This window comes from Theropithecus gelada, chromosome 2, assembly GCF_003255815.1.
Source record: "Theropithecus gelada isolate Dixy chromosome 2, Tgel_1.0, whole genome shotgun sequence".
NCBI classification, from domain to species: Eukaryota; Metazoa; Chordata; class Mammalia; order Primates; family Cercopithecidae; genus Theropithecus; species Theropithecus gelada.
In genome coordinates this window covers 34113027-34129440 of record NC_037669.1, presented here as the reverse complement: position 1 = coordinate 34129440, position 16414 = coordinate 34113027, and the positions used below count along the sequence as shown (strand labels likewise).

The window sequence follows — 16414 nt, the reverse complement described above, 5'->3', positions numbered from 1 at the left end:
GATTTAGAATGAGGCCCATGATGTCCTGGAAACAGGCTCTGAGCAGTTGGGCAGAGAATTCCCTGAGTGTGGTGTAGACAGGGTTGTAAACTTAGTGGACCTTCTCCTTGGCACTGTGGGAGGTTACAACATCATCCTGTAGGGGCTAGAGGCATAACCAGTAGAGGGTGCCTTAGTCCTTTTGGGCTGCTATCACAAAATACCGTAAACTGAGTAGCTTATAAACAACAGATATTTATTTTTCACAGTTCTGAAGGCTGGGAAGTCCAAGATCAAGGCACCAGAAGATTCAGTGTCTGGTGAGGGCCTGCTTTCTGGTTCACAAATGGCTGTCTTTTCACTGTGTCCTCCCATGGTAAAAGAGATTAGCTAGCTATCTGGGTCTCTTTTATAAAAGCACTAATCTTATTCATGAGGGCTCTGTCCTCATAACCTAATCACCTCTCAAAGACCCCCACCTCCTAATACCATCATATTGGGTGTTAGGATTTCTACATATGAATTTAGGGAGACACAAACACTCAAACCATAGCAGAAGACCAGAGTAGGCTCCTCTATAGCACACAGCCTGGAGCAAGAGTCACTTTCGCTTGGGTTTCAGGGTTACACCCTAAGTCGCAGGCCTTATGTCTTCCCCTAGCCTTCAGAACTGTGAGAGAATAAATGTCTGCTCTTTATAAATTACCCAGACTCAGGTGTTCTGTAATAGCAACCCAAAATGGACTAAGATAGATGGGTTTCATTATTCCCACATTTTACATGGGAATAATCTGGAGCTCAGAGAGGTAAAGTAATATGCATAAGGTCCCAGAGTTAGGAAGCAGAAGAGCTGGGTTTGTAATCCTGCAACAGCTTCCCGTCTCACTCAGAGTCCAAGCATGGTACTTTCAATAGCCCTGCACAATCTCTCTACCTCACACCCTCCTATTCTACTCCTGCCTCGCTTGTCTTCAGCCTCACTGGCCTCCCTCCTATGCCTTCTATGTGCTAGCCCTTCCCGCTGGCACCTGCTGTTCTCACTGCTCAGACTGCTATCCCATCTGATATCTGCATGGTCTGCTTCCTGATCTCCTCCAGGTCTTGACTCAATTGCTGATTTCTCCATGAGGAATTCCTGATTATACTCAGATACTCATTCACATACATACAATCTTCACCCATTACTTACCCCCCTCCTTGATTTGTCTCCAATATACATATCATTATCGAACACACCACATCTTTTATTTGTCTTGTTTATTATCTGTCTTCCCCTCTAGAATGGGAGCTTCAAAGGGGAGGAATTAGATTTTATCTGTTTTGTTCATTGCTGTGTCTCCAACTCTCACAACAGTGCCTACTATATAGAAAATGCTCAATAAATATTTGTTGATGCAATAAATAAAAAAATGTAACTAAGCAACCAAGCTCCAAAGAGTCTGATTTTATTAATATTGTTTTCTGTCTCCTCACAGGAAGCCCCTTGGCATCACGTACCTCCCCCTGGGCTATGGCACCTCTGAGCCAGCTGAGTGGCCACCTGAACTACACCTGTGGGGTGGAGAACTCCACAGGTGCCAGCCAGGCCCGCCCACATGCCTACTATGCCCTCTCCTACTGCGCGCTCATCCTGGCCATCGTCTTCGGCAATGGCCTGGTGTGCATGGCTGTGTTGAAGGAGAGGGCCCTGCAGACTACCACCAACTACCTAGTAGTGAGCCTGGCTGTGGCAGACTTGCTGGTGGCCACCTTGGTGATGCCCTGGGTGGTATACCTGGAGGTGAGTAGACTTCAGGCACATGCTGTCTCTATGACTGTGCTTGTATTTGTCTTCCCTGAGTTCCGGCCTTCGGGGCTCAAAAGACTCCCCAAACAGTCAGGAACTGAGGAAGAAAGGAAAACTCTAATTCTCCCTTTAATGAGAGAGTTAAAGCTCTGGAAAACAGCCACCATCCCATCCTCCACCTGGGTCAGAACCAGGGCGCTGAGAATGATTCTGTTCGTGGGTCTCCAGTGTTCAGGTGACAGGATTTGAGTGATGGGACTCTTCCTAATATGGCCTAGAGTTTATTCTCTGTGCCAGGCGTGTCTCAATGACATGGTGGGCTGGGTGAGGCAGTCCAGAAGGCATCTTCACCAGTGCTCAATGTATATGAGGGTAAGGGTGTGCAGGAGGGATGCGAGGCCAGGAGGAAAAAAAGAATTATTTTAAAAAAAAATAGTGAATGTAGGGAAAGATAGAAATAATGACCAGCAAACAGATCAGACTTCTTTTGATGATTCAGTCCCTCTTTGCTGTTTCCTCCTGGGTACCAGCTCTTCGTAGACTCTGCTACCAAAGGAACAGACAAAACCCTCAAATGTGTATTTTCCATGTGTCCATGAATAGTACAGAGCCTTTGCCAGACAGATAGTGCAGCAGATCCTGGTGAATTCTTTTGGGGAGAAACATTTATTAAATTTGAAAGTATTTTCAATTGGGAGTACAAAAGAGAGCCAGGAGGTGGTCAAGACAAAACACCCATTTGCTAACAAGGAAATCAGAATGACCATATCTGTTCAAGAAACAGATATTCTTACCAGGAAAACATGCAGTTACTTAAGATGTGATTAAAAAAAAAAACCAAAAAACCTGAGTATACTATTAATATTTCTCCTCTCTACTGTGTGTCATTTTAAAGAGGTATCCAATGAAGGATCGAAATGATGCTATGATTAAGAGAAATTAAGATTCATCAGATTAATATCTCAGTTAATATTGATAGCAAAAGTGACAGTTAATTAAGTGTGACATATCACGGGAGAGCAAAAACCTTGTACATAGACGGCCTATGCTAATACCTTTGTTAAAGAATGGCTGGGAACTAAAATTAGACTTATTATCTCAAGGGGGAGATGTGAAGAAAGAAAAAAAGAAAATAGAGAAATAAAAAGAAAAGAAGAAAAACAACTAGGCTGGGTAGATCTAAAGGCTAAGGGAATTCTTGAGGAAAAAATATGTATTTATTCTTTCCAGTTAGGATAATCCTAGTGGGAAGGGTGAAGGGTCTTATAATTGATTTTTCTGTCAACCCAATTAGTCTGAGTCAACCTTGAAATCAGAGACTAGATCTTTATTCTTTATTTCCTGTAGCCTAAACATACTACCTGGCACACAATACATGCTAACTATTATAACATTTGGTATATGCATGATGAAATGAATCTTCTCTGTAATGTATGCATTATATGGGCTGTTCCTGTTAATACCATCTGCCTCTCTATCTATTGTTACAGTCAGACTTTTTGGTGAGAGGACGTTTGGGGATGAGCTATTTGTTATTTGACATCCAACAATAATGAGCCTGAAAAAAAATTCAAAGCATGTGACATTTCTGTTCAAGAATGAGGCACTTAAGTTGCAACCAGCCAATATGAATTGGTCAATGACTCACAGCACTGCCATCATCCTCCTAAAATGTTTTTGTGCATTTCTATATGTTCCAAGGATTCTTAAGTCCTCCAGAAGGATGAATGTCAGAAAGAAACATAGGCAGTGGACCTTCACTCTAATGAGCATTTTTATTCCCTCTAAGATAAAATCAGGTGTTTGGTGTCTGTGACAAAGCCACTCAGGGGCATTTGTTGGCTACGTATTTGTGATTATTTATAGGACTCTGGTTGGACCATACTGGAAACCGTTTGTATATACTGGTTTAGGAGATGGACATCATGACTTTTCCACACTAGAAATCCATGGCATCCCCTTCCAGCCACACCTTCTGATATAGTGGTGCTCCTATTCTACTGCTGAGCATAGAGGGGCAGCTGAGACTACAGAAAATGACAGGAAATCTTAAAGAAATCACTGTAGTAGTACCTATAGGTTTTCTTCCATGAGAACAGCTCTGGTGGAGTTCTTGGTTTCTCCCCACAAAAACCATAATACTTTGTCCTCTGTCCAACAGGTTATTTCGTGTAGGTATTCAGTGATCAAGATCATAATTTTTATATTTGATCTTAACCAAAAGGCTGAGAAGCAATAAGAGCATGATTTTTAAAATCTACATGCACATCAGGAAGATTTAGGGGAGCAGAGACATCTCCTTACTGGCTTTAGGGCCTCTTTTTGGTCTTACCAACTTGCTTCAAGGCACTGACTGGGTCTTGAAGCAAGTTGGTAAGACCAAAGAGAGGCACTAAAGCCAGTGAAGAATACAGAGGACCAAGTCTCTCTATCTTACATCAGTCTACACTTTTCTTAATCTCAAATGTTTTCCTGTCTTTCCTTAGAGGCAGATGAGGCACCTTAATGAAAGAAAAGAGCACTTTGAGCCCTTAAAATATGGGCTATGGATATATAAATCCATGTGCCTCAAGAAGAAGCAAAGTGTTATTCTCACTAACTTGTCCTAATGATAGTGCAGTTTGAGTAGCTACTCCAGTAATTACTAAATTTTACCTAAGAGCTCCCTTTGGAAAAGAAAAGGGTGCAATGTTGATCACCGAGACTGCTATAGGCTTGAGGGCCCCCAGGATGATAAGATATACATGAGGAGAACACCATTTTGGGATCCAAAGATTCACCAAATTCATAGCCTCATGTGCTTTGATTTGAACACATCCACCTTCTTCAAAGGAAAATTGGCTCATTTTGCCAGACACCAGTATTTATGACGTAGGAATGTTTTGGCTGTAAATATTGGAAATCTTGATTAGTTGTGACTTAATTACATTTAATGTTTTTCAAATAACCAGAATTCTGGAGGAAAAGAATTGTTGTGTTGGTTCAGCTGCCCCATGGTGTCATCACAGACCAGACATTTCCATCCTTCCTCTTCGCCATCCTTGGCAAGCTGGCCTAGTTCTGTATGTTGCCATAGCCCCCTAGCACCATGGCAGTATTCAAAAATAGGATGGATAGGGACAGCAGTAAATGAGAGAGAGAGAGAGAGAGAGAGAGAGAGAGCACTTTTCCTGTAGTAGCTTGAAGTATGTTTCTAAGAGATTTCACATAAGCTTAATTGGCCAGAACTTAGTCATGAGGCCACCTTTAGCTGCAAAGGAAGCTAAAAAAGAAAAAATGAAAATGTGTGTTTTATTTAAAAAAGATGTAGGGGTGGGGAATTTCTCTGAGGTAGGCAATGAAGTATCACATTGCCTTTATTGGAATTCACTGGGATGAATGTCATTTCAACACAGTGTCATGCTGCAAGAAAAAGACTCAGAACTGGGAGTCAGAAGACATGGATTTCAGTGCATAACATGGAGGTGACAACAACATTTTCCACCTTGAGCTGATATTAGACACAGCTGTCATCAACTGATAGAGTATTTTGATAACCAAAACTTTTGATCCATAAATATCTCACTTAAGACACTTTTAATTATAAGTTTTAAAAAAGCTTAACTCCAATTGGCTTAAATGAAAAAACAGAATGCATTGACTGTCATACCAGGAACTTTATAAAGTCCTCTGGGAGGGTGGGCTGCAGGCACAGTTCCATCAGGGCACCAGCTCCATTTCCCTACAGTTCTCTCAGCTCTGCCTTTTCCCATATACTGACCTTACCTGCAGGCAACAGGACAAGCTATAGGCCTCACATGTCCACACCACACCATTCACGGCAAGAGAGAAAATCCTTTTCTTAGAATTTCTAGTAGAGGTATCAAGATGTGCTCTGATTGGACTGGCTTGTGGCACATGATTTCCAAATTGAAAAACTGATTTAACACAGGTTATGTGTTTCTTCCTTGGACACTGCCCAGGGATCTCACAGATTCCCAGTGGAATCTAGGGCCTATTTATTGGAAAGATGGAAGAGGATAGTCTGTAAGTGGGAACCACAGTCAGCTTTCATTGGTATCATTCTCATCTTTAAGACACAGAGGAGCCTTCACGTGGGCATACATAAGGGGGCTCACAGGGACCAGTCACTGACGTTCTTCAGTATTCTCTGTCCTCAAGCCTGGCAGAGAAGTTCAGGACAAAAACCAAGCAGGTGACCTCACAGAAGATTATATTTCAGAGGACTCCTGGCTTGGCTATCTGTTTAAATCAGTTTGCAACATTTTCTCAACTTTTCTGAGGCATCCCAAATAGTTCTATCTCAGATTTCCTCTCAAGATTTTAATTTCCTGCTTTACCGTCTGCACTCCGGAGTTTCCTCTCCAAGCACAAACATCTTATTTTGTTCCACTCAGTGAAGCACCTTTTGTGATGTTTAAAGCACTTTTATCAGGATAGAAAGGCAGTACAAGCAGCCAGGGGAACATTTGGAATACTAAACTCAGACTACTTGGGTCCCAGTATAGACAGGAGGAATAACTTGAGGATTAAGAAAGGTAGTCAAGCAAGATAGAACAGGATGAGTTCAGGCAAGGAAACGCACCACAGAAAAAGCAATCGAGGTCGGATGGTGATGAAAGGAAAGAAGAGCAAAATTTTAGGAAGGGAGGAATCTTTGAGTTTGTAATGATATTGATTATTAAAAATAAAGAAGTGAGTTTTTTTAAAGGAAAGTTTTGCCACAGCTCAGAAAACCCCAAGTGATAGCAATTTAAGACCTCCCTACTGGAAAACAAAAACAGGAGATTCTCACAGTCTCTTCACCAAACTCTGGATTTTGATAAAAAGTCATAGAATATTAAAGCTGGAAAGGCTTGGAGATTATTTTTGCCATCATTTCCACAGTGTGATCCAACCACAAGAAATTCCTGGCCATATTCTAATGACATCATATCTCTGAGGATGAGTCTTGGAGTCTCATATTGAAATGAGCTCCTCCATACTTCTAATGCACCTAAACTTTGAGCAGTCTGAGCTAAACTTTCGTTAGGGGGTGTATTAGTCCATTTTGTGGAGCTACAACAGAATACATGAGGCTGTGTAATTTACAAAGAACAGATTTATTTCTTACAGTTCTGGAGGCTTGGAAGTCTAAGATCAAGAGACCTCCATCTGGGAAAGGCTTTCATGCTATCATCCCATGGTGGAAGGTGGGAGGGCAGAAGAGAGGCAAAAGGGGACCGAACTTGTCCTTTTATAAGGAAGCCACTCCCACAACAACATTAATCCATTCATGAGGGCAGAGTCCTCAAGGCTAATCACCTCTCATTAGGCCCCATCTCCCAACACTGTTGCATTGGGGATTGAGTTTCCAACACATGCTTTTTAGGGGACACATTTAATTTATAGCATAAGGGAAAGAGAGACTGCTTGTTAAAAATACAAACTGTTGGCCGGGTGTGGTGGCTCACACCTGTAATCCCCACACTTTGGGAGGCTGAGGCGGGTGGACCACCTGAAGTCAGGAGTTCGAGAACAGCCTGGCCAACATGGTAAAACCCCGTCTCTACTAAAAATACAAAAATTAGCTGGGCATAATGGCAGGTACATGTAATCCCAGCTACTTGGGAGGCTGAGGCAGAAGAATCGCTTGAACCCGGGAGGGTGAGCCGAGATCGTGCCACTGCACTCCAGCCTGGGTGACAGAGCAAGACTCTGTCTCAAAAAAAAAAAAAAAAAAAAAGAAAGAAACTGTTGGGTCTACCTCGGGTCTACCAAACCAGCATTTCCAGGGCAGCCCTGGAAGTCTAGAGTAGTTATAATGAGCCCCAAGCCCAACTCCCACCTTACATGACTTGTGCAACCAGCTAGACATCTGCTATGACATTTGGGAACCAATAAGCTACAAACCCCCCATTTCACAGATGGAGAAATTAAGATGCAGAGAAGTGAAAAATCCTTATTTATTATTCTGTTTTGCCCCACAGCAACCCTCCCACCAAGAAATACTCCAAATGTGGCAAGCAAAATGGACTGAAGAGGCTAATTAGAGAAGTACTTCTACTTTTGCCTCTTAATTATTTCCAAATAACTAAAAATTCATCTCTTTAGAGTTGGAGTTCTTAATCTGGAGAGTTCATCAACTTGGATGTAAATAAAACTACTCACTTACTTTCCCTGAGATGAAATTTAGAATTTCCTTTAATTCCAAATGTAGCTATCAACCTACAGCAGAAGAAATCTTTAGTGTGACCAGTAGAAATCACAGATTTTTTTTCTCAATTTTTTTAACTTTTTTTTTTCCTTTTGAGATGGAGTCTCACTCTGTTGCCCAGGCTGGAGTGCAGTGGTGTAATCTCAGCTCACTGCAACCTCCACCTCCCTGGTTCAAGTGATTCTCCTGCCTCAGCCTCCCAAATTTTGTTTAACTTTTTAACACTCCTTCCTGCACACTGATGATATTTATATTTTCAAACCACATTATGATTGTTGCAGACATCTTGAAACATCACTTATACTCATCGTTACTCTGAAATTATACAAATGTTGGACCTGCCACTAGATCTTGTTATTTAATGAATTATTAAAGAAACACATATATTTTAAATACTTTGATAACTATATTTCAATAAAATTGATATCCTTTATGAACCACTGTATTTATTTCATGCTTTAAAAACATTCTTCTGGCCAAGCGTGGTGGCTTATGCCTGTAATCTCAGCACTTTAGGAGGCCAAGGTGGGTGGATCACCTGAGGTCAGGAGTTCGACACCAGCCTGGCCAACATGGTGAAACCCCTCTCTACTAAAAATACAAAAATTAGTTGGGCCTGGTGGCATGAGCCTATAATCCCAGCTACTTAGGAGGCTGAGGCAGGAGAATCGCTTGAACCCGGGAGGTGGAGGTTGCAGTGAGCCGAGATTGTACTACTGCACTCCAGCCTGGCGACAGACTGAGACTCCGTCTCAAAACAAAAAGCATTCTTCTGAGAAGGGGATCATGAAGCTAACAAAATCCACAGGATAAAGAATGCTTAAGAAACTCTGCTTTAGGAACAACCATTTCTGAGGATCATTTTATGCTCCCCTTAACCCCAGACCAGTGTTTCCCAAATCAAGACAATAAGAATCACTTGAGGGACTTATTACTCTGAGTGAGGCCTAAGAATCATTTTGTTTAACAGGAGCATCTGGAGGTTTAGGAAATGCTGCCTTATAATCAGTAAATTTGGGGAATGCTGCCCTAGGCTGTGTCTATTGAAATCAATAGACAAGTTCAGTACCTGAGGACACTTTCCTGCTTACTCAACTTCTGTGTTGCCACAGGAAGTTAGTTACATTCATTAGCAAGTAAGAGTAATACCACCTGGTTTCTGTATAATTCTGAAGTGAGTTATTCATTAGAATGCAGGAGAAAGAATCGTGTCTCTAAAAAGCCTCAATCAATCTGATTTTTTTCACTTTTTTTTTTTTTTTTTTTTTTTTTTGAGACTGAATCTTGCTCTATCACCCAGGCTGGAGTGCAGTAGCATGATCTCGGCTCACTGCAACCTCCGCCTCCCAGGTTCAAGCAATTCTCATGCCTCAGCTTCCCAAGTAGGTAGGATAACAGGTGCCCACCACCACACCCAGCTAATTTTTGTATTTTTGGTAGAGACGGGGTTTCACCATGTTGGCCAGGCTGGTGTCGAACTCTTGACCTCAAGTGATCCACCCACCTCTACCTCCCAAAGGGCTGGGATTACAGGCATGAGCCACCATGCCCGGCCTTTTTTCACTTTTATCTGTTTTAATTTCAAAAATCATTTTGCCTTTCATAATCCTCCAACACTTCGTACCTATCTCACCTTCGGTGCCTATCACATTGCCTCATAGCTGTTTTTTAAGTACCTATCTCCTGGGCCCTCAGTTCACCCATACCCATTCATACATTACTTCTGGTAATAGGCACACATTGTATTCTGAGATCCTGGGAACAAAAACAGGTTTGTTTCAATACATCCGTCCAAGCAAAGTATCAGACACATCATGGGCACTCATTAGACCATGGCTATAGGGATAATGGATGGACACACACGAACTCCTCTACCTCCTATGATACTAGAATGGAGTTAAATTGTACACATCTCAGAAGTGCAAGCTACTAACCTTTGGAGGCAGGAAGAGTAATGGTTAATATAAAGGGGTTGAAATTCTAGCTCCTTTTACAAGCTATGTGTCCTTAGGTAAATTACTCAACCATTCCAGGTCTCCATTTCTTTATCTGTAAGTTAGAAATCACATCTACCTCTTCAGGTTGTGATGAGAAAATGTGTGAGAGTTACTAGCATATTCTTGGCACCTAGATGCACTTTATTGATCCCTTACTATTAGTTGCTTGATGTGGAGGATGCCAATAGAAAAAAAAAAAAATTCATTACAAGTCCCATCAATTAGAGACTAATTTTAATGTATAAGCTCCAGGGAAGGCTAAGTGATGGCACCTTAGTGGGAATTATTTTAATCAGCTAATCAGATTGTTTTCTTCTTGACTCTTAGCTGAAATCAAGGAGGGAATGAGAATTTTGATGGCAGAATCAGAAGATGGGAAAAGAGGATAGCCAGAATGGGATGACGGGCCAGTGGGGGCCTGGAAGCCAGAGAACAGCTTGGGGGCTTTGGCCTTTGGGGGCTAAGCAGGAGGGGTATTAAAGAAAACTGTCTGTGTACTTTCACCAGCCCCAAAGGCAGCACGTACTACTGTCTCTTGCACTATTCTTTGAACCCTGGGATAGAGGCAATCAGGAGAGTGTCTCTTTCCCTAGAAAGGAGATGATATGGTCCGCCACACAAAAATCCCTGAGGAGTACCTGGTTTTCTTCTTTCCCCTGGTATCTACCTGCTTCCAACAGGTATCATCCTTCCAAAGGTATCATCCCTTTTCCAACAACTACCCCTCCTCACCTAATACATCCCTATAGCAGGGTGGGTAACAACCTACATTCCAATGCTCTGTCTGCCTGTACTAGCCCTGTGACCTTGGACAAAGTGCTTATTCTTTCTAAGCTTTTAGGTTCTTCCTCTGCAATGAAGATAATAATCCTCTGTCATAGAATTATAATCAGCAATAGAAGTCATGTATGTAAAGTGCTTTGCAGAACACCAGGCACTTAGTAAGCATTCAATAAATGTTAGCTGTTATTATGACAGATTATGTCGGAGGCCATTTATTATTTCAGAATGTATTTTCATGGTTGGGCCCTGCTCTGGGAGTGGGGATGCAGCAGTGAACAAGCAAATCTTCCTGCTCCTCTTGGTGTTGGTTAAGTAACAATAACTCCATCTCTTATCAAGTAAATGTATAACTTGTCTTCAAAAATCTCTAAGAACACATATAATAAAAACAAATTCAGTTTTCAAAGTCTGAAGTTTCAAAGTTATAGAAATTCGTGGAACGGGTCATGTGGATTGGTAACACATGTACAGTGAATTCTCAATAAATGTTAATTCCTATTAACAATATTAGGATATCATGATGATCTCTAGTATTTTATTGAAGAATGCCTTACTTCTCCAGTTATCTTGTAAATTCTTTAAGGATAGACTCTGTAGTACATTTTGTAAAACCTCTCAACACACATGACATACGCTCCTACAAAGCAAGTATTAAGAGCTTCACAAGTATTTGCTTTATAAGTGCATGAATGAATGAATGAATGAATATCCAGCAAACACTGAAGTTTGCTGTTATCCTAATTATCCTTTCTCACCTACCCTAGCCCGAAACACACATAAACAAAGATGTGTTCACAGTTATGCCAAAAAGGGTTTTTAAAAACATTAACTGCAGAGTAGATATAATGTTGAAATAAAATTTAGCATACAAAATCAGCTTTTGCAAGAAGCTTTTACAGTATGCAACTGTCCTATATAATGAACAAAACCATCTTTTATTCTCCTGGTTACCCTAAATCATTGTGTTATTATGACTCTTTAGATCAGAATTCTTACCTCTCAATCTTTTAAAAGCTTTTTATTCTCAGGATTCCTATAAATTCATATTCAACCTTTATTTATATAGAGCCAATTGGTCAAACTAAAAGAGAGACAGTAAATCCAAAACCAAATGAAAAATATGATGATTTCTTCACTAGTTTTAACTTTTCATTCTTGCTTTTAAACAAAAAACCATTAGTCAGGGTTTCTCAAAACAGTCTGGAGATGACCAAACATAGGAATAAAATGAGATGCAAAAAAAGAAATAAATCCAAGGGGAAGAAGTTATTAGGGACGAGGAAGGATAGACGGCCTTTTAGGACCTTGTTTTATTGGGATAAAACAGAAATGAACAGTAAAGTGACCTGGTCATATAAGGAGATCCTTGAATAGAGAATCCAGATGAAGGAATAGCGCTATCTTTATGCACAGTCATTTGGTCAGTATCTGTTTTCTTGTTGAGAAGGCTACTGTACCATTTTTCACTTTCTTGCTCTTAAATGGCCATTGGGACTATTCAGGAGGGGTATTGTGAATACTTAGCTACAGCCAGAGTCACAAAGCCTGGCAGGTTTCTCCCTGAGAACTAGGGTCCCCAAGAATGACAGCCCACCCCCCCAGGCAAGAAGCTGGTAACTGCACAAAGCCTTGCGGTCCATTGGTGGCCTTTGGTGGACATTTTAAAGGTGACAATCTCCCTGACACATCTTCCTGATTCAATTAGGCTATGCAAAAGTTTTAAAAATAAATAGAAATATACTAGAATATAAATGATGTTACCTAAATTCCTGACTATAAGCATTACTCAGAGGATGTTATGGAGCTTGAAACACATGTATAGACAGATGCATGAGGTTGAAACCATCCTCACGAATTCTGAGTAGTAAACAGAATCCAGCCCTTTTCCCCACCTTTTGGTTTTTGGGATGTGGATGGGGAGGGAGAGTGTTGAAGGTAGTCACATTGGCACAGACTTATTTTATATAGATTCCCATAGATGTTGTTTCAGAATGTTTCCAAGCTTTATAACCTGAAGCCAGATATATTTTTACTTTGGAGGTAAATTTTATGAAAAATGTGTTCTTAACTTATTTCTTGAGTACATGATGAGCTCTCTACTGGGTGAAGGACTTCAGAGACACAGTTTTGGCACAATGTACGCATCGGGCAGTCACCGAAGTTCTTTTACCACCAGCTGAGCATCTATGAGTAAGTTATCACTTAACCACGAGGAGCATTAGTTGCCTCCTGAGTTTGAACTTCAACAGTGATTCTCAAACCTTGGTATGTACAGGAGTGTTTATTTAAAAATGAAGGTTTTAGCTGGGCTTGGTGGTGCATACCTGTATTCCCAACTACTCGGGAGGCTGAGGCAGGAGAATCGCTTGAACCCGGGAGCCAGAGGTTGCGGTGAGCCGAGATCAAGCCATTGCACTCCAGCCTGGGCAGCAAGAGCAAAACTCCCTCTCAAAAAATAAAATGAATGTAAAAAAACAAAAATGAAGATTTACGGACCACAGAGCCAAAGATTCTGACTCAGTAGGTATAGGAAGGATTCAGAAATCTACATCTTTAATAACACCCCACTGTGGACCACACTTTGAGAATCACTGTACTAATTGACTTGGAAGATCACTTCCAGCATTAGCATTCTAACATTCTGTGACTGTGTCCTTTCTTTAGGCAACCAATCTTGGATAGCCTGGCACTCCCTCGATGTTCGTCTGCCCTGTAGGAACAATGGTACACAGGGAGCAGGAGCGCCAACATCTACACTAGGCAGCATAGGAAAGACAATAGGGCTAACTAGGTTGTTGCTCCTTCACTGGGGTAAACACTAACATCCTTGTCTCTGATACCCAGGTGACAGGTGGAGTCTGGAATTTCAGCCGCGTTTGCTGCGATGTTTTTGTCACCCTGGATGTCATGATGTGTACAGCCAGCATCCTGAACCTCTGTGCCATCAGCATAGACAGGTAGGGCTGCAATTCCCCTTCCAGGTGGCCCAAAAGCTGGGGAAGTGGGGAGAGACAGATTTTGCACTTGAGGGTACTGGGGTCACCTCCAAGTAGAACTTGACACTGGAACATTTTCTTTCCTCTCTTTTTCTTTTAAAGTATGGTTTGCCGGTGAGAAGAAACCCCTGCGACAGGAGGGAAATAATGACCCTATAAGCTTTCCTGGCCTTTCTCCTCCTCCGGCTCCCTGAACAGGATTCTGCTTTTGCTTTTCCACCATCCTTTGGGGGCTTTTTGGCTTCCTAATAGGAAGGAAAGCGGGAGGGGGAGAAGGAGGAAAGGTGAGCCGACTGGGGTTGGTAGGAAATTCTGTAGTTGTTTTGTTTGGTTGGAGGTGAGAGATGGAGAGAAGGTGGGAGAGAGAAAGAGAAAGAAAGAGGGGCAGGTGTAGGGATAATTTTTGAGGGGGAGAGAGGAGAGAAGTGGGGGAGAAAGGCAATTTTAGAAAGCATGGCTGTGATCTATGTTTCTCTCATAGAGCTTAGAGAAGCAAGTAAAGAATAGTATGTTTTTTAACATTACATTTTGGTTGCTGGGGTAAATTGCTGTGATTTTGACTCCTCTCTGTGTGTTCTGCCTGAGTAGCATTGCTTTCTATCCCTGAGAGCACCTGGACTCACTACCCTTGCTCTGGGTCCCTCTGTTTCTCCCTTCTCCCCTCTCCTTTTGTCTTCCTCTCTTCTTTCCCCTTTCCTCTGCCTAAGCCTTAGATTTACCTGGCTCCCCCTCCCCGCACCCCCTCCCGACATCACCAGCCTCACTGAAAGCCCTGGGGTAAAGGAGGTCACTTTCAAGCCTATGGCCCTTGATGCCAGTCAAAAGCCACCTCCCTTTCCTTCTCTGAGTTCTCTCTCTCCCACTTCCCCTTCCACCTCTTCTCCTTCTCCCAGTAATATCATCCATCCACCTCATAGCTCCAACAGGTGACCCCAAAGAAGATCTGCCATTTATTGAGAATTTATCACATTGTGCTAAGCTTTGACACACATTCACTCATTTCATCTTCACAATTCTTAGGTACGGTTATTATCTTATGTATTATCTTAGGTACTGTTATTTTATGGTATAAACATTGGCTACCTTCAAACAGGGACCACTGAATTCAGCTGAATACTCTTTGTTCAAGACTCTGTAATGGGCACAGCAGGGAATGTCACAGGTGATCGGTCTTGTAGAAGAGTTTGGGGTGATGATAATGAAGCAAACCAGCTGCAGTCCTCTACTGCTGTAAATAATGTATTCCTGAAAATGTGCACTAAATGTCTAGAAATTATACAAAAGACTTAGATATTAGAGCTAAAAATATTGTAAAATCCCCAACTCTTCACTTTTTAAAACAGCTTTATGCAAATATAACTCACATGCCACACAATTCATCCACTCAAAGTGTGTAATTCGATGTTATATTGTTATGTTTACAGATTTATGCAGTCATATTCCTATAATTTTTTTTTTCAGAGATGAGGTCTTGCTATGTTGTCCAGGCTGGCCTCAAACTCCTGGACTCAAGCGATCCTCCCACCTTAGCCTCCCAAGTAGCCAGGATTACTGGCACACACTACTGCACCTGGACCCTTCTTTTTATTTTTATTTTATTTTATTTTATTTTTTGAGATAGAGTTTCACTTTTGTTCCCCAGGCTGGAGTGCAGTGGTGCGATCTCAGCTCACTGCAACCTCCACCTCCCGGGTCCAAGTGATTCTCCTGCCTCAGCCTCCCGAATAGCTGGGATTACAGGCATGCGCCACCATGCCTGGCTAATTTTGTGTTTTTAGTAGAGATGGGGTTTCTCCATGTTGGTCAGGCTGGTCTCGAACTCCCGACCTCAGGTGATCCGCCCACCTCAAACTCCCAAAGTGCTGGGATTACAGGTGTGAGCCACTGTGCCTGGCCTACCCCTCTATTTTTAAACACACTCTTTAATGGTATTATTTTCAGCATTGTGGACATATTCTTTAGCTTTCCTCTTGGTTGGCTAGCCAACCAAGTCATATAAATAAAAAATAATCCAGTTAGCTGATTGGTTTGCAGGATCACCAGAGGAAAGGGTGTTCATATTCATTTTTTGATTATTTTTCAAAATTCCCATTTCAGCATGTAAAAGGAAATGTGAGGCTGTTGCTATACAGGGCACAACACTGGGCCAACTGAGGGGGCCTGTGCTATGACCTCTAGAAAAGGCAGGCTGGAGATGCCACAACATAGTGACAGAGAAAGCATTATGAAGGTTCCAGGATGACTGAATCAGACTGTGGGAATGTGAAAGGGCTTTATGGAAAAGAGGATCATGCTTTGGCGCATGAGAAGGATATGGGGCAACCTGGGAAGAGATGAAATTGAAAAGGGGGATTGAGGCCTGGTGTGGTGGCTTACTCCTATAATCCCAGCAATTTGGGAGGCCGAAGCAGGTGGCTCATTTGAGGTCAGGAGTTCGAGACCAGCCTGGTCAACATGGTGAAAACCCATCTCTACTAAAAATGCAAAAATTAGCCGGACATGGTAGTAGGTGTCTGTAATTCCAGCTACTCAGGAGGCAGAGGCTAGAGAATCGCTTGAACCTAGGAGGTGGAGTTTGCAGTGAGCTGAGACTGTACCACCACACTCCAGCCTGGGCAACAGAGTGAGACTCTGACTCAAAACAACAAGAAAGAAAAGGAAGGAAGGAAGGAAGGAA

At 42.0% G+C, this 16414-nt stretch overlaps 1 protein-coding gene across 3 annotated transcripts in view; it reads left to right on the top strand.

Moving 5' to 3' along the window:
- DRD3 (dopamine receptor D3) overlaps positions 1–16414 on the top strand; it is a 50825-nt gene that overhangs the window by 5882 nt on the left and 28529 nt on the right. For 2 of the 3 annotated variants that reach the window (XM_025376696.1, XM_025376697.1), the window contains 2 exons: positions 1455–1759; positions 13586–13698. In XM_025376696.1, coding sequence (XP_025232481.1) covers positions 1490–1759; positions 13586–13698 — 383 coding nt within the window. In that variant the 5' untranslated portion in view covers positions 1455–1489. Of the gene's footprint in view, positions 1–1454; positions 1760–13585; positions 13699–16414 lie in introns of those variants that run through there. The other variant, XM_025376698.1, reaches the window with a different exon arrangement.